Source organism: Chelon labrosus, assembly GCF_963514085.1.
Source record: "Chelon labrosus genome assembly, chromosome: 22".
In the NCBI taxonomy this organism is placed as follows: Eukaryota; Metazoa; Chordata; class Actinopteri; order Mugiliformes; family Mugilidae; genus Chelon; species Chelon labrosus.
In genome coordinates this window covers 16,768,579-16,788,114 of record NC_140355.1, presented here as the reverse complement: position 1 = coordinate 16,788,114, position 19,536 = coordinate 16,768,579, and the positions used below count along the sequence as shown (strand labels likewise).

Here is a 19,536-nt window from a genome sequence, read left to right as displayed (position 1 = left end):
ATTTGGACTCCATCCAGCCAGCAACTGGACGCTCAGAGTTTTATCTGCCCCCTGATTGGGTTTCACAGTGATCCTTTACAGGCTTTAAAGGTTCAGGATCACAGAAGGCCCCGCAGACCTCCATGAGTGGTCGGCAGCCGAAGCCAGGAGCTCAACAGACCACATAAGTTCGCTGGAGGAGCTGGACAGACTCACATCATGGTGCGGTTGATGAGGTCAGACAGTAAACGACGCAGCTGGCTCGGAGATAAAAAACCAAACCCCAAAAGTGTCTGACAGCATCTCCTGACTATTTTTATTCCTGATACCGATACAAATCGTGAGACTCTCAGACTTAGCGTCATGCAGTGAATTTGTAATGGACACGGAAGATTATAGCTTTGCTGTAACCACAGGGACAACCAAGCTTACTGTGTTACCAGTGAGCAGTACACAGCCCAACTAAAACTATGGTTTCATGCAGTATGAAAAGACAGTCTGTGCTCAGGGGAGGTGAGACAATGTGCATTTTTCAAAACCGGTGAACCGGAAAACAAAACAAGGCCAACTGGTCAGAAACAAGAAGCATTAAGGATCTGTAATTGGGAGCATGTGGAGCATTAATAGCGAAATAATAGAAGACATTTTTGAAGAAATTTGCACAAAATATTTTGAGGGAACAGCCTTAATTCTCATCACATCTAGCCAAAGAGGAAATTCATACTTTGGTATCTTTTTTGATATCTTATTCTTTACAGATGTGCAAAATGTGGTCTTCAAATATGATTTAGTTCATTATTTTCAGATGAAGTCATGCGTTTTTTGTTTCTCTTCGTCTGGTGTGCTACATTCAAGTATTAAGTACGTCAGAGCAGAGTCTCTGCTCTACTTGTGGACTTCTGGTCCCAATAGCATTTCATTCTCTTGTTGCTCACAGAAAAACTGTATATTACACAAAGGGTGCACATAAATACATCGATCAGACATAACATTATGACCACCTTCCTAATACTGTGTAGGCCTCCCTTGTGCCTCCAAAACTGACTCATCAGAGAATGGACATGGGCCTTCTGAGGGTGTCCTGTGGTGTCTGGCAACAGGATGTTGTTAATGGGGGGGCCTATGGGTTGAGGGGAGGGGCCTCTGTGGATCATCCTACAGATACTTGATCAGTTTAGGATCTAGTGAATTTGGAGGCCAGGTCAAAACCTTGTGCTGTTGTTCATGTTTTTGTGTGTGTGCCTGTGTCAGGCTGCATCCTCCTGGGGATGGCTGCTGCCATCAAGGAGTCTCATTGCTATGGGGTGGGGATGTCTGGTCTGGTCTAGGTGGGTGCCAGGTCCAAATGTTTCCCAGCAGAACATTCATTCATTCATCTTCTGTAACCGCTTGTCCTGTGAAGGGTCATGGGGAGTGCTGGAGCCTATCCCAGCTGTCATCAGGCGAGAGGTGGAGTACACCCTGGACAGGTCGCCAGTCCATCGCAGGGCTCACAGAGAGACAGACAACCATTCACACTCACACTCACACCTACAGCCAATTTAGAATCACCAATGAACCTAACCAGCATGTCTCTGGATGGTGGGAGGAAGCCGGAGTACCCGGAGAGAACCCACGCAGACACAGGGAGAACATGCAGTCGGCCCATGGATTCGAACCTGGAACCTTCTCGCTGTGAGGCATCAGTGCTAACCACCACACCACTGTGCCGCCCCCAGCAGAACACTGTTATGTCATTTACTTCTCCCGTCAGTGGTCTTAATCTTGTGGCTGATCTGTGTATACACATTTGTCTCATTATTGTGACGTCTTCTTGCGTAACAGAAATAGATTTATTTGTGGGGAAAGAAATTCTGCTACTACAGGAAATAATAATTACATAAACCACATAAAGGTTCCTCCGTACAAGACGTTCTTTCAATAAAACCAGTAGTCTTATGCTTGAGGAATGGACACAGACTTTTACAGCCACAGCTGGAGGTGACTACAAGTCTACTTGCTCCTGCGCTGAGTGCTCATTACACTGTGGGATGCAGTGCCTTACAAGCTCTGCACTGTCTTACCTGATGACGTTACGTAACAGCAGCCAGTCAGCGAGTGTGGGGTTCTGATCCAACACCTCATTAAATCAGCAGCATCTATCAAAACCTCACCCCAGCCTGGCGGAAGGGACCCGCTCCAAACCCGAAATTACAGCATTAAATTGCCTGAATTTTTTGGTATTAGACAGACTGTAACTCTGAACCCAAGGCAGAGGCTTTAATAAATGGACCCACATCCCGCAGCATATTTAGTCTGCAAACTCTTGAGCCAAATTGGTATGTCATGGTGGATAAAGCTGAGGAGTTTCCTGGAATCGTCTAACACAGCCATGAAGGCATGAATACAAATTATACATCAAATGTTAAAGGTCTAGAATTAATCAGAAAATTTATTCTGAGCTAATATGGAACAGAAAATGTTTAGTAATGAGACTTATTCCAGTTCTAGGTTTATTTTGCCATTGGCCTGAACGTGCTCATGCTGAAGTCGGTGCAAACATGTTTTTATATGTCCTCAAATTTTTGAATCCAGCCGTAGAAAATAACAGGAAACGGACGGAACTGTATTTTTTCAATTCCATCTACCTGACCTAATCACCTGACTTCATATTGCTCTGTAAAATCGCTCAAAAGCGGCCTCAGTTGTGGACACTGTAACATAAACCTGCCCTTCTTGGAAAAGCAGCACATCTATTACGCTTGAAGATTGATGACAGGTACACACAGGTATTCTCAGAATAACCTCAGTGCTGTGGGGGAAGAAATCGTTCCTAAACAAAACAATGCGGTTTCAGTGTCTCACTAAATTACTCAGTATTATGCAAGGGGTGCTTAATGAAAGCCCCCGCAAAGCTGCCGTTAGCTCGCCGTTGATGGTTTTGCCATGTGTAAACTGTGAGTTCATTCTCGGACCAGCTCAGACGGCGCAGCTGCTCTTTCAGTCACTCGCACCAGCTGGTTGCTTTCAAACTCCTTCACTCCATCTCACTGAATGTCTCACCTACACCTACACACCTCATACTGTAGATGAAGGCTGCTGTAAATCACCGCTGTAGATACTTGACACCAAGTCAGCCACGCAGATCAGTAAATCTCTCTGTGTTTTTCACACGAACACCCCCGGTGCAACCTTTTCCCATTTTTCTGACATTTCTTTCTTTTCATTCTACGTTTTTTTTTTTTTCTTCCACCCACAGTGTTGGCATGGCTGTAGAGTGCCGCCACTTTGGTCCAGGCTGACAGCCACCACACTGAAAGGATTGCCATGAATATTTGTACAGACATTTCTATTCCCCTGAGGATCAACCCTGTCGGCTTTGATGATCTTCTGACTGTTCCTCCTGAGCCTCCGTGAGGGTTTGTGCGAAAATTCCTCACATCTATTGGATGGATTGCCAAATAAATTGAGTACAGATGTTCATGTTCTCCCCAGGATACATTTTTCACGGTGGCACGTCTAAATTCTAAATTCAGCCTAACCTGAAACAGCAGATGGTTTGTTTCGCAGAACCATCAAGAAAGTCGATCCTGGAAACAGTTTGGACTACTAACTAGCTAACCATAACATGTAGTAGGAGAGGAAACACAGCAATCCATTCTGAGGCGCTTTGAAGGCTAGCAAACAGTTAGCTTAGCTTTGTAGGTAGCATGTTGGTGGACAATACCTGACATTGTTGTAAGTAAACTTTGTACATGAAATGCACTCTTTACTGCCTCCAAACGGAAGTTGTGTACACAAAATATCTAGGTTTCAAGTGTAAGCATCATTTCTAAACTGTAAGCTGCTTTCATACCAATATTTTGTTCAGATGCAAACCATATTGTGATTGGTATTAAAGGCGAATTACTGTTTTTTTACAATATGGACCTTATTTCTGGTATAAAATACGATCGTTTACTCACCCATATAACTTTGGTGTCATTTGGAGTTGTTCAGATGATATTTAGATCCAGTGGAGCGCCGCGTATATCCATATATTGGGAGTGATCTCCGGACTCAACGGGGAATAGCACTAGCGTATCATAACAAAATATTGGTGAAATGAACGAGTTTCGCGGCAGATAATGTGTTATTTAGAGGCTGCGTTTCGGTGCCCCATTCACTCCCACTATATGGATAAACGTGGCGCTCCACTGGATCTAAATGTCACCCGAACAACTCCAAATGACACCAAAGTTATATTGGTGAGTAAACGATCGTATTTTGTGCCAGAAATAAGATCCAGGTTGTAAAAAACGGTAATTCCCCTTTAAGCTTGCAGATAAAATTTGGATTTCGGGCAGCGATTGTGATCTGATGAGAAGACGCACTGTCGGGCGCGCACTCTTCCAAAGGCGCATTAGGTAAAGTAGTCGTTTATATAATTGTAATTCAGTTGTATTGATCCTTGGCCAATGTTTGTCCACGCTGCAAACAAACTACTCCGGGGGCTGAGTTTATTTGTTGAAAGGAGAGCAATTGCTGTGTTCACACCAGTCCAAACAAACGGACTTGAGGGATAAATGCTCCTGTTTTGAACGTAGGTGTGAAACCAGCCTAACAATACCGCTGTAAAGCAGCTGTTGCTGTCTAGAAGCCACTGAGGCTAACCGCAAGCTAGCAACCGAGTGACTCCATGTGGGACATGCACTGTTATAATTGAAGGATCAGGAATATAAATTTGGCTCAGTATTATAAAAACATGAAGAAAGCTCCAGACAACTAAATCTCATATCGTATTAACGTCCACCTACACCGTTACAACTCATCAAATTTTCTGCTTACAAGCTGGTGCATACCAGAAGAGGGAGTAAACCCAACTCCTATTTGAAAGCAACGTTAGTCCTGATCTTGTATATAGAGTCAATGGTCCTGATCAGGAACAAACATAGCTTGAATCCTGGAAAAATGGAGTCTCATTGTGGTCTTATGAACGTCAAAATAATCCAGCTGCCTCACGTGGCAACTTTGGTTTGTGAACGACTTTCCAATCTTTAGCTGTTCAAATAGACTTATCTGAAGGTTGTGATAGAAAGTGATTTGCGAAACCACTCCTTGGATGACTGTATCACAAGTTTATACTAGAAAAGAGTAAATTTGTACTGTGCAAGCTCCAGAAGTATTAGGAAATCAAACATATTTAAAAATGTTATTACTTAAATCTGAGGATAAGGAGACATTTTCAGATTTCCCTGGAAGGCATTCGTAGTGGGTTGTCCACAGGAAAAGAGACATATAGTATGTAATGAACCGTAAAAAGAGAGCTGGTCAGTCTTGGCATGAAATGCTAGAGGATGTCAGGTTGTAGGTTTCAGGAAGTTACAGCAAATGGTCGAATCATTCAACACTGGAAAGGTTTGTGAAGGAGTTTCCAAGGATATTCGATCATTCAACGGGCTCCTCGGATGAAGCCCATCGGAGGCATTAGTCTTGATACCCTCCGCCTCGGCAATAAAGACTCACGCACCCGTCTATAATGTCTTCTAACACGTAGTATAGAACAACGTATTCAGGATGTGAGGACAAAACACTCCTACGCAATACTGAGCCTCTTGCTTATTTACACAGAACGAACAGCGGTGCATTGTGCTCCTTTGAGTCTTTTTCCAGGTGCTCCCATTAATCCTTCATACTTGTGGCACATTGAGACCCAAGCTTGTCTGGGCTAGAAAGGTCCGCCGTGCGGTGGGAAGCAGCGCAGACTTGGAAGAGCACACAGGGTCATTTATTCAGACACAGCGCGGTTCACGTCCACGACTGAGCCGCGCTCACCCGGCATGATTGACTGCTACGAGAAAGACGAAGGAGCGTACATAAGAGGTGCAGAAGGGCAGACACCACGTGGAAGAAATTATTTGCCCCTTGCCGGTGTATAATCTGGCACAGCGCGTACAAGTACATGACAGGAGGGGGAAAAAAATGCACCAGAGTGCCGTTCACTCTCCCTGCTCCACCGCCATGCCTTGTCAGATATTCGACTGATTAGTCAAATTGCTGCTGCGTTCTCAAGAGTGTCAGAGAATATGAAAAATGCAAGAATCTCCGCGTGTAAATGTTACCGGCAGGGCATTCATTGTGCCTAATGAATGTCAAATTACATCTGAGGAGACGCTGTGATCTCCCTCTGCAAACATTCATTGGAGCAAACATCAAATATTGGAAATCCGCGTGTTTATACAGAGCGAGTATAAGTATCTAAGCCCACACAGTGCAAACACAAAAAGTTTTTCTCCCTCACGTGGGAGTGTTTGTTGAGCCGCATGCGATTGTGTGTCTGACTTTCGAGCAGGAGAATGCAATTCTGTTCTGCAGAATTATAACCTACTACTATTCCTGGCAGCTCGTGAGGGGCGGGAGCGGGCCACATGTGGTAAAATGAAGTTACTTGAGATGGAGGCTCAAATTGGTGACCTTGTTTTAATGCCGAGGCGCAGATCCTTTTGTTGCGTCCACGCAGTTCTTTGAAACCGGGCTCTCCGCTTCCTGTCTAGCAGTATAGGAGCTGGGAGGTAATGCATTTCCCAGACAGATGACAGATGTCCGATCTCAGAAGTTCAGGAGTACAGGAAATGAACCGATCTCCTGAACATTCTGTCTCTGCTTCAGTCTCCTCCGCCGCCTCCATTCGGATTTTATTTCGTAACACCGAAACGCTCGACGTCACGTTCATCGCCCTATTCCTCGTGCGTCCAGTAAAGGCTCGTGGAAAATTCGCAGATGGTACCCTTTTCAGGGAGGATATTACAGGTTCGGCAGATCTTAACACAGACCCCTGCTATGAAGATGGTTCACAGCAACAGGGGACGTAACTGTGTGCGATGATTTACAACAGCCTGACCCACCTGTGGCTGCCTGTTTGTCCCAAGATGAAAGTAGATGGTTTGGGAGGAGGGTAGGGGTTGAACCAGGGGCTATCCACAGGACTAAATTGATGGCTTAAGGAGCCATTTAGGTCCATTACAGCTCCTATTTTCCACTCATTTCCATAAGTTGGTTTGAGTGGGACCTGAGTTTCCCAGTTTCCCAACTGATATCTGGGCCCACTCGATATTTGTGCAAAAAAATAACGTAACTACGCTACTACACATTTGAAATCTACTACAATTCATAGGGAAACGTTGTATTTTTCACTTGATAACAGATTCTGATTGTTAATATAGCCCTGTGATAGACTGGCGACCTGTCCGATGACAGCTGGGATAGGCTCCAGGCCCCCTGTGACCCTCCACAGGACAAGCGGTTACAGAAGACGAATGAATGAATGATTATTAATATAAAAGACAACCAACAAATAAGTATGCTGTGTTAACGCGTGTAAAAAATGTTTGTAGGTAAAATTTAAATTCAGAAATATACCATCCGATTTATTGAGCATTTTTACACGCTAATAAAACTTTACCATTAAGTTTTAACAGAAGACGATGCAAACCGATTTTAGCGTTCCCATGTCTTTCCCACAAAGCCACAGCAAGATACACATGTGCAGTATTTCTACAGAAATGTCTCAACAAATATTGGATGGATGGCCGTGAAATTCGGTGCAGACATTCATGGTTCCCAGAGGATATGTCGTAAGGCAGGGTTTGCAGCTTATGTAGCTTCGTTCTTCTCTTTCGCTTGAAATAACACAATATATATATAGCGCTATATATGCAGAGTGTGGTGGAAAAACAATAATTACTCCTGTAAAAAGTTGTATAGTAAACTACAATTAATATTAAGTGAATGTGTAAAACATGATAGAGCCATAAAGATTATTTCCTTGCTTTTCTCTTTAAACAAGATAGAATAGTTTTAAGCTTAAACTGAAACAGTAAACTGTTTTAATGTCAGTCAAAGAGGATTAATGGACATTTCTTAAGGGCTCTGTAATGATTTCATCCACCCACGGCGTTTCCGTTCGCTTGCTGTTCTGCAAACGTGACGCCAAAACATGTACTCGCAGATTGCTGGTGTGCACGTGTCACGCGTGGTTGTCGGTGAATGGAAACCAGGTGCTTTTGTGCTCTGCCAAGGTGGGCCTGTTGTTGCACCGTCAGCTCGGTGTGTGTGTGTGTCTAGGAGTAGCTTAAAGAGCTCAGCAGGACCCCTCACATCAAACGCTCCCGCTAATGGCTGATAAACTCGTTGGGCTTGGTCAGGCCCCGGACAACAAATGTTTACGTCCGAGGAGGAGGAGGCACAGCGGAGCCTCAGTGCGCCCCTCAGACCCCTCCATTCAAAGCTCGGGCCAACTATTTTCATGAGATGTTAAGAGGAAACGGGTTCCTGGTTTATGGGAAAGCAATAAAATGTCAAATCCTTGACGAGTTAAAGCAGCAGCTTGTTAAAAAAAAGAAAGACTTATGTGAGGTAAGGAATGACAAAGGCAGATGGAAAGAGGCATGGGCGTGATGTCATTTCTGCGAGACTAGAGGAGGAGTCATCGTTGGTGGAGACGCACACCAAAGAGCTTATCATGAAAAACCAAGAGTCATTTGCAGTGATTTACCTCATATGGAATAAATTCTAAACAGATGCTGTGGTTCATTTACTGGTTGTTAACAACACAGTAGGCTGTAAAGGTCTTTCATTTCTCTTGTTTTTGACTGCGTACAAATAATCTCCAGACTACCAAAATCTAAAAATAAATATTTAACGCACGAGCTTACCTCAGCAAATCTTTGTGCTTTGCTCACCGAAAATGCTTCCCTGTGTTTATTATTAAAAGAGGCATGTGTGCGCAGCGAACACAGCACAGTGTGGAGGATATGAATAAAAGGACCCGCGGGACACATGGAGGTTTTGGGGAGTGAAGTTTAATGGGATCATGATTGTCTTTGTCGGAGGTCAAATATTTAATTGGTTTACGGGACAAAAAGCACAACCAGAGCCACTCCTACATTCACTCAGCCAGCTAAAACTCTCTACAACAGAACCACCGTCGAGGCAGACAAAAACCAGAGAATCACTTTTAGCAGCTCAGTCTTCCAGAGGGTCATTACTTTTGACAAATGACAGCCATTTTGCTTTCTCAAAAGGTTGGGACAATGGCTCGCACATATTATCTTTCTCATTTTGCAGGAACCCACTGTTCCCAACAAACCATTTTCATCTCCTCCCTATCAAGGGGATTTATTGTTCTTGCCGGATAAAACTCTCTTTCTCTCCTTTCTCTCGTTTCTGGGCAATCTCTCCTCTCCGATGGTCGAGATCAGTGCTACTCTGCGGGAGAGTAAAAGTGACCTCAGTCTGACTCACTGGTCGGCATTCATCCGCTCCCTGGGCCCTACGACATGCACGGACTGACAACGGGGCAAAGACAGAGTTACTGCTGGGTAGACAGATGGACAGAGAGACACAGGTAAGGACGGGCAGGGTCCTATGTTTGCCACATGACGAATTAAGGAGGCAAGTTAGTGCGGTAGGGAGGGCGGACTGTGACCTTACTGGTCAGACTGTTAGCGAATGGAGGGTTGGGGAGGGTTGGTGCCGGGCTACGGCTGACGTCACAGCGTACTGGTTGTGGAAGCCGCCAATCGCTTTCCTATGTAGATCCTAAAAAAAAAAAGAGGAAAAGGAAAGAAGAAATTAACGACTGACCCTTAAATACAGCCTTCCCTAAAACCTCAGCAACCATAGTTAGTGATGGCAGAGGTTTATTTGTTTTTAAAACCAAAAGAAAATGAGCCAAATATAAGAAGATAATGAACTACTTTGTTTTACAGATTACACGTTACGTAAAGAAACATGACCTCGACGTTTCATTTCCTCACAACCGTAAGAGAAGTGAAGTAGCAGTGCCAACTCCAGGCGATAAAAAAAAGAAATAAAATAAAAACTTTCCTTGTACTGAGCTTTTCTCCACAATATCTGTCTCCATTATCCAGTCCTCTGATTTATAGTTTAACCTTACAGGGCACTCATTGAAATACATTTCAACCCGAGAGTGTTATTGTAGGGCGCAAGACCGACTATTTCAAATTTTGAAATTTTGATGCAGGAAATCCAAGATTAATGACGTCACCATATGGTTCCTTCCTTCTTAAGTGGTAAACAAACATGTATTTAGACCATTGGAACATAAGTTCAGGCACTTAAGCCACTTCTTCATGGTGCCTAATAAAGCTCTCAGCGTTCTTGCAGAGGTGGACCACATTTGACCTGAGAATGTGAAAACCACATGCTCCTAATCCTCACTGAGAGGCACAGGGAAGCAATTTAAAATGTGTGCTGAAGTCACCAAACATGGTCCCTTGCCCCATAAAGGGTTTAATATCTATTCAAATATCTTTAATATCTCATTTTCCCATACGCCTCCCAAATGTTTGAGGACTAGGGCTGCTTTCCAGTCAACGCAGATTGGAAAAAAAATACAACGGAAGCTAATCAAAGTCTGAAATCCAATTTACAAACTCAAATCTATGTATACGTGTGCTTAGAAGCTGCAGTTTTTTCACTGTAGCATTTCAACCTTCAAATCTACATGTGTTCAGAGAAAAGAAAGCTGAGAAGAATCTTAGAAAGTGTTAGTTATGATGCATAGGTGCAAAATGTGGCTATGCTACTAGCTCTAAGAATGCTAATCTGCTGCCTTTATCACTGAATATTGTTATAAAAGCCAAGGTGCAAAAGTGCAGCAAGACAGTCTCGGCCTTGTTCACGTATCTGATCCTAATTAACAGAAAGTGGTCGATGACTTTATGCACGTTTCTCACCCGACTCCAAGCGTGAGCAGGTGTGACGCAAGCAGCGAGGGAACGAGAATGAGGAGGACATCAGAGGAGAAGATCCCTCTCTTCATCACTTCTGTCTTCCTAACGCTGAGCGAGACCTGCTGCTTCGGGTGCTGAAACACAAACTCTCTGTAGAGAGAGAGAGAGAGAGAGAGAAGAGAGAGAGAAGAGAGGAGTCGGAGATGAGAGATGCAGGAAGATCGAAAGGAGCGGGGAAAAAAAAAAAGAAAATAAGCAGAGATAATGAGAGCACAAGAGAGAAGACCGAGAAGAAAGAAAATGTCTGAGTCTGAGGCGGGCGAGGACTGCTGCCTGTCAGATGCACTTCCTTTATAGCAGGAGATTAAAAGCCAAAAGTGGCAGTGCAAATAAAAATGTGCATTAAATATGTAATGATTTAACAAAATTAACAAAGTTCTGTTAGGTTCAATTTGAGTCACCGTCTGCCGCCGAGTGAGGTAACGCACCGGTGATTGAGTCTGTGACAGACTGACGAAATGATAGGAAAGAACTTTACAATATTTTGAACAAAGTATCCGTGGCAACATTCCCCCACATGTTCCATCACCCAGCAATTATCTGGTCGCCAGAAAGCGTGGGTGGAGTTAACACAGCAGACTCACTCTTTATAACTCACCTGCGTGCCAAACAGGCTACGTTTCTTACTTTCCGCTGGAGCTGCAGGTGAATTATACCGCGGCTGAACAAACAGAGACACGTCCTGTCACGTGTGTGAACTGCGGAAAAGTAAATTTGAAGCTAAACCGAACAGACACACGGATTTGGAACAGTTTAAATGTTTTGTGCTCAATTACTGTGAGTAAAATAAGGTTTAAAATTTTGACTGGTGAGAAAATATGCAAACATATTTCGGACATATGTGATATATATATATATATATACACACACATATATAGTGTAACCCATAAAGTTGGAATAATTTTGTTTTAAGACCATAGACAGTATAAAGATGGACGGCAGAACTGCTCCTCAAAAGTGAAGCCAAAGCAAGTAGAGCTCCCCTTGGTGGCTGGCTGCAGTATAGGTCATAAGCTCTGCCCCCCTCCATGTTAGCGGATGGGACTTGGGCCAAACTAAAACACTAAAATACTCGTCAAATATTATTTTTCAAGGATGGTTTCTGTCATTTTAGGTAGCTAATATATATGATGCATGTTCAACTGTTAATTTTTTGGAAAAGTTTCATTTTAGTTACATTTTTGACACTATAGAAACAGGAAGTGACATAATGGCGACTACCAGTTGCCGTGCCAGCCACCACTTCGTAAAGCGGTCACGTGGAGGTAGAGGAGAGTGCAGTGTTAATTCAGTGAAAACGTGAGCAAGTCTGGCGGAAGTATGGCGGGTCGTCAATAACACATTTCCTCTCTCGGACCCTACTGTGCAGACTCTGGCTCCAAACTCGCAAGATGGCGCCGCCCGTATCCCCCCGGGAAAATAGCGTCAGTTTGGCCAATTCAAGGAAGTGAGGACGCATTGTCCATATTTATATACAGTCTATGTTTTTTATTTCTATTTATACACATCAGTTGTATGTTTGGAAGAGACTGATCGATACAGCTTTGAGAAGATATACACTTTATCTATCAAGAAGTTAGAAGCAGTTAGATCTAATCTTGAGCTGCCTTTCAATCTTTATGCTAAGCTAATTAGCTCCTGGCTAAGCTCTCTAACAACAGTCAGACAGCTGATACCACAGCAAACACAAATAATTAAACACCAAAAGTTGACCTTACTTCGGTGGCATATTTTCGGGTCTACTGGACCAATCCCACACCCAGTCAGTGTCCACTCTCCGCTCGCTGTCCTCCTGCAGCAAAGACTCACATTAGAACAGCAAACGACACGAGATGAAGAACAGTAGAAACGTTGGCTCATGGAAATCTTTGGTAGAAATCTAAAACAACATTTAACAAATAAGAAGTGCGCAGATTTCTACAAAATGGAAAACAGCTTATTCGATCTTCCCTCAGATGTCGGAGCAGGGGGAGCTTTTTAAAAAAAAAAAAATAAATTGTTCCCACTTGCAACAAATAAATAGTTTGTTTCACTGTGGAAAATTTATTCCCTCATATTGATTACCGATCTCAAGCCAGCCTCGGTGTTTCTGCAAGTGGATTTTAAACTGCTCTGAAGTAGAAAATGAACACTTTGTGTTTCGGTGGGTGGTCGTCAATAATATAAATGTATTTCAGAGTAAGAAAGTGCTTTATAGCTGTAAATAATGTTTATATTCTCGTCACAACAACAACAAAAAAAAAGAGTGTTGAAAGAATGAATACCTGTATGGTCACACAGTCACTGTCGTGGTCACTACTGGGTCTTGGGGAACCAGTGGACTGTGGGGTCGTCACTTGTGGAGGACTGTGGACAATGAACAGGAAGTAAAATATCTGAGTTTGCTGTCAAGAGCCAGACCGACTGCAGAGTACTTTGTCTATTCTATATTTAAGACAAACATAAACAGAGAGTAAACACATGTTGTGAGAAACAAGCAAAGTTCCTCTGAGCGTAGAACAAACCTCATTACTGTGCAAATGATTTCTACACTTCGCTGTGCGGCTCACCCCCTTCCCCCCTCCCGCCCAACACAAAACAAAAAGAGTTCACGCCAACAAACTGCTGCATCATTACCTGTCTTTACTCCTCTCGCACTCCAGCTGCGCCTCCAGGAGGATCCTCTCCAGCTCCCCCTGCAGGGTGGAGGAGATGCTGCCGTCCTGGGGCCCCCCGGTCAGACTCTCCCTGCGGCTGGCGGCTGCGATCAGCTCCTCCAGCTCGACCCAGGAGCCTGGTGAGGAAACAGAGTTTGTAATGATGCTCGGGCGTTCAGGAAGAAACAAGAGCTGCTTGCTACACGTTTATTAGACTGTAATGAGCTGGAAAAAGGGGGTGGTGGTGATGAGGAAAGTAAACAAACGTACGCCCTCAGAAGTGATTGTTTGCACTGGATCACGTCAGTGGGCCTGTATTGAGACTTTGTTGTTTTCTTTCAAACTGGAAATATATTACTGTGACTTCAGTTAATTTCAACGAGAATTTTTTATTAATTTTTTTAAAAATATGAAACATAATGAATTGGAAATGCTTTTTCAATTATGCAGATGTTTTCCGTCTCCTCTCCGTTTGAATACACACACTTAATCCTTCTAATTTAGCTTCTGCAAAATGTTAATAACTTTACTTGAGTCTTGTTTGGTTCTCCCATCAATTTTAGCTGAAATCATCCAATTACAACTCATCTGAACTGCCAAATAGCTTCTGCACCAGCCAGTGGTGTTGCTGTGCCTAAATATACCATCCTAATCTAATTCCGAGGCTTATTGTTCTGCGGCGGACGGCGAACGGACAGGTGTGTGTGTTGTTGTGCTCTGACATGTGGTGAGGATGTCCTGACACGACATCAGCTGGCCTATGAGGCTTTGACCGTGGGATGGACTGTGTTACGCAAAGCACATCCATATAAACAGCAGCGAGAGCCAGGGGAGAGTGTCTCTTTCTCTTCTGTCAATGAGCGCTGGAAACATACAGAGCGCATGAATGAAGGGACGAGAGTTCACTGGGAGCAGGAAGGGATTTACACATATGCACACATGCACGCGGGTGTGTATGGCGTGCACGCACCCACAGCTAGACAGTAGGGCAGGGCTAACTCGGGCTGACAGCATGCTTGCTTACGTAAGATCTTATTTCTGTTAGAGATTAGCCATTCACCCTCTCACTTCCTCCCCTTGTTCCTCTTGTTATGCTTCCCGTGTCTCTCTCATACATTCACTAAATATCTCACCTCATCTGCCGACAAAAGTGTCCCTCCTTCTCTTCTGATCTCTGTAAATCTTCACTTTACCCAGATTTATGACACGGTGTAATCACACAAACATCAGCAGAGAGGGGGTGGAGGCATGAGCGGGCACAGTGCCGCTTTGGGGTGAGGAAGGGCAGAGGAAACTGTGCCATTGCCCTAGTTATTTTTTATTTTTTTTTCTACAGAGGGCAGTTATGACATAACAACAGCCTCGCTGCCCGAATGATCTATCTGTCGCCGCCGTCCTGCAGCACTAAACCAGTTTGCACGGTTCAATCCTGTACACATTCGTCTGCGCCACTGCCAAATCAGCTTTACGTAATGTGGACAAGAGCTGGATGCTCAAGAGGAATCAATGAACTGCTGCACAACGGATTCATTTATTAATCTCTTTTTGCTCTGCCAGGTGGTGAACCCCTGTTTCCGGCGTTTCAGCAGTGATCATCGGGAGAGGTGAGGTCATAAAAGCGGAATTTGAGGGGAGCTTAGTTCTTCTCAAGATATTGCTTCCGTTTTGTTTAAAGCCTGACGGATGAATTTGTAAATTATCAGGTAGATAGGACCCCTGGGGGTGTCGTGGAGTATTGTCAATGCACTGTAGGCCTTTCATAGGTTCAAGGGGGTTAACAAAAAAGGGGGGTTAACAAAAATATCCCAAAAAAAGGTAGCTATCAGAGGGCTTCCTTTTTCTTTTTTCAATGGGGCTCAGAAAACAAATGCTTGGTTTGCTTGAACTCATAATGCACCCCAGACCAAATGCACCAAAGATTTTTGAGTTTGATGGAAATAATTTGCAATTTCTTGCCACTTTTTGTTTAAATTTGCTCATGCCATTAACATATTACACTTGTTACATCTTTTTTCAAGGTTTGAGGTAATAAACAGTGCCATGATTAATACCATTTCCGCTGTAAATGTCCTCAATCCCTAAAAAAGAAGCCTAGAGGATATGTATCAAGGTTGTTTATGTGAAACAAGAGACTACCAGGTGATATTTCCAGCTTTAGGCCAAAAACCATCCATTAGCTATGGACTGGCTTGCATTTCAAATACCGTATCCAATTCCCACCTCAATAATTTCCCTTCACTCCCTCAGTGTCCAGCTCCCCACCTCAGTGATCTACATGTTTTACCCAGCATCCTCCGTGCGCGCAGCACATGGGGAGCTATAAGTGTCAGAAAATCTCCACGGCCTAATTGGCTTACAGAGAAACAGGTGAGTCAGGGAATCCGTTTACACAATGGCGGTGTCGGTGGCAACAACAACAATAATAATAAAAAAAAAAACGCCAGTGGCTTCTTGTGTCCTCTCACGCCTGCGCTCTGTCCAGACAGGCGTCTAGTATCACCGTGTCTCCCCTGATAAGCAGCCGCGGTTTCCATATCCGCACATCAGACCTTGAAACCAACGCAGAGCCAATGAGTGGAGCCACTGATCGCATTGTTTACACAGTCTGTTTATATTTACATGGTGAAATGAGGGCGTAAATCCACCCGTGCGCGTAAAAAAAAAAGAAAAAAACAACAACAACACGTAGAGGCGCAGTTTATAAAAGGCGAATATTCAGGTGATGTAACGCGCAAATATTTCAATGATGTAACAGCAGAAAAACACACGGCCTGGTCCGTGCAGCAGCATCACTCACCGTAGAGTCCTTCCTCTGGTGTCTGCGAGCCGGACAGAGACATGCTTGGACGCCGGGGACGGGATGGATGGAGACGCGGACGCTGGTCTGTGAGGAGGAGCAGGTGCAAATGGGCGCGTTTTCACCTCAATCACTCTTGTGTTTGTTGTTGTCTAACAGGGACGCCGGGCACCGACGCTGGGCTAATCCGCTCCCCTCTCCTCCCCTTCCCTCTCCTCTCCTCCCCTCCCTCTCCCTGTCCCACGTGTCAGGAGGGGAGAGGTAAACAAAACAAGCTGGGAGCTCAGCAAGTAAACACCGACAAATAGGCGCATGAGACAATTAAAATTGAAAATACTAATTCCTGATTGGCTACAAGTGATCAATAGATTTGTGCGCAAGAGCTTTAGGGTTCAAAAGAGACAAGCATCAAATACTCTTACATGAGGTGATTATTTTCATTTAAATAAAGTGTGCTGCTCTCTAATATGAACTCATCGTCTTGTTCCTCCCTCCTTGTTTCTCCTCTCTTCCCTCCTAACCCGGCTGACCACCGGCAGATGGCTCCCCCCATATGAGCTGCTCCAGGTCTCTTGAACTAAATGGAAGCTCACTAAAGCCGCTGGAAGCCGAAAATATCTTCTGTTGTCTGCAGTGACCCAGAACACCGCAACAACCAAGCGCTGCTGCTGCTGCTGCTGCTGCTGCTGCAAGTGAAAGTCTCCCCTGGCATGAGAATGATGGATTGACAGGAAGCTTACATGACTGTGTTGTGGCAGATCTGGAGTTACACAGCAGTGACAGGCAGGTTGTTCCAGGCACCTCTGAGAACATGCCACCGTTTCTCTTCTTTATATGATCTCAGACTAACTCTGGGATGTTGGGATCAGGGCACCGTTGATGCTGCAGAACTCCTTGTTCTCCTCGTGGTTTAACGCAGTTCTTTATGATGATGGCCGGGATGATTTGGACTCGATGTGAAACTGATTTGGGACTCATCAAAAGGAATTTGGGAACAACCAGACATCACCCTGACAGATAAACATGTAAAGGTTGTTGAGTTGTTTTTTTGAGTTGTTGACTGTATTTCTGTGTAAACAGATTAAACTTTGAGGCATTTTTTAAAGCTACACCGATCAGGAATAACACTAAAACCACTGACAGGAGAAATAAATAACATCTTGTTACAATTCATTGTTCTGCTGGGGAACTTTTGGACCCGGCATTCATTGGTGTGGATGTTACTCAGACATGTACCACCCACCTAGACCAGACCAGGCACCCCCGCCCCATAGCAATGACACTCCTTGATGGCAGCCATCCCCAGCAGGATGCAGCCTGACACAGACACACACATAAAAACAGTTTAGGAACAACTAAAAAAACATGAAAAACAGCACAAGGTGTTGACCTGGACTCCAAATTCACTAGATCCCAAACTGATCAAGTATCTGTGGGATGATCCACAGAGGCCCCTCATCTCAAAGGCCCCCCACTAACAACATCCTGTTGCCAGACACCACAGGACATCCTCAGAAGACCCATGTCCATTCTCTGATGAGTCAGCTGTTTTGGAGGCACAAGGGAGACCTACACAATATTAGGAAGGTGGTCATAATATTATGCCTGATCAGCCTACATTAAATTCTGTTTTTTACAGTAGGTTTTCTTTCTTGGCTCTGGGCCTTCCAAATGACCTCTTACATAAACTCTACACTATAGCCCATTATTTAGTTGTATTCTGGGATGGATTGTATGTCAAACACACGTCTTTCCTTCCCACCTTCACTCTGTCATTTGCAGCCACTTTGATTTTCTTTCACCATAATTTTGGAAGATAACTTCAGGGGCGCTGCTCGTTGTAAACTATGCCTGAACCTTTGTTAAGATAATGGTGAAAAGAGGCCGCTCCATCCAAAGCCTCCTGCCATAACAAACCCACACTGACCCATTTCCGGGGCTGCTCAGCCATCAAAGATATTGCTTTTCTAATTTTAATGTAGGTGTACTGCAGGGTAAAGTATGCCCCGTGGAGCTGTATTATGTAGGACAAAATAAAAACATAACTGTAACAAAAAGCAGGTATCACAGACACAGCATGGGAATACAGTCAGCACCACAAAAAAAATAAAAAATAAAAACCCTGATCAGATTCGGGGAGATGAATCAGGAACAAGACAGAACATGAAAAACGAGAAGTACACGATCGGGACATCCATAATAATCCTCCCAGAGCACTTCGACTTTGCAAGAAGAAATATTAATATCAGTCAAAAATACAAAAAGGGACACGGTGGCTCCCTTTAATAAAATGTACTTTTCTTTCCATAAAAATATATTGGACGGTGGATATTGGATAATTCTCAAGGCAATTCAAATGAGCACTTTTTTGTATTTGTATCTGATTTCTTCTTCGCTCCAAACCTGCATTCAAGCTCTCTGCAAGATAGTTTTAGACTTTAAAATAAGAGCGCTATATAAAAAGTTTGACGCCACTTTTTTTTATATCTGTTTGTTTAACATGCAACTACACTCAGGAGCTGATTACCTTAATTTAGAAAGGAAAGAAAAGGAAAGTGCTAGCCTGGCTTTGTTCACAGGTAAAACATCATATCACCACCTCTTAAGTTCACTAATTAACACGTTCTACAGTCTGCACAAAAAAACACAAGTGTCAGAATAACAAATGGCGTACTGCACAGGTGACTACGCCCTGCGCTGTTTCTTGTCTGGGAGCGGTGACTTCATGGAGCCTGATAAATTAACCATGACAATAACCTTCACATGCGGTAGCTTCATATACAGACTTAACAGTGGCATCAGATTTCCTCTACTGGCTCCCAAGAATGAAGTAAATGTACTTATTTATGAAATAAGATGTACTGCTGTATGTTTTCAAGTGACATTTGAACCACTAAAAACACAACAATTACTTTGATTTGCTTTGATTTTAGCACACATTCGCTGTGGCATTGTTTCAATAAGCTTCTGCAATATCACCAGATTTATTTCCATCCAGTGTTGCATTAATTCTTCACCAAGATCTTGTATTGATGATGGGAGAGTCTGACCACTGCACAAAGCCTTCTCCAGCACATCCCGAAAATCCCAAAAGTTAAGGTCTGGACTCTGTTGTGGCCAATCCATGGGTCAAAATGGTGTCTCATGCTCTTTCACAATCTGAGCCCCATGAATCCTGACATAGTCATCTTGGAATATGCCTGTGAACATCAGGGGGAAAAAAATCCATTGATGGAATAACCTGGTCATTCAGTATATTCAGGTAGTCAGCTGACCTCAGTCTTTGGACCCATAATGTTGCTGAACCTAGACCTGAGCAACTGCAGCAACCCCAGATCATTGCACTGCC

At 43.8% G+C, this 19,536-nt stretch overlaps 1 protein-coding gene across 1 annotated transcript; it reads right to left on the bottom strand.

Annotated features, from left to right (window-relative positions):
• Window positions 1-8,786: 8,786 nt before the first annotated feature.
• LOC311507895 (BCL2/adenovirus E1B 19 kDa protein-interacting protein 3) lies at window positions 8,787-16,230 on the bottom strand (the record flags this gene model as incomplete). The annotated part of the gene is made up of 6 exons (XM_084572439.1): window positions 8,787-9,537; window positions 10,698-10,844; window positions 12,473-12,546; window positions 13,019-13,100; window positions 13,371-13,527; window positions 16,188-16,230. 6 exons carry the CDS (start codon window positions 16,228-16,230, stop codon window positions 9,489-9,491), a joined length of 552 nt encoding a protein of 183 aa, XP_084428565.1. The 3' UTR covers window positions 8,787-9,488.
• Window positions 16,231-19,536: the final 3,306 nt, after the last annotated feature.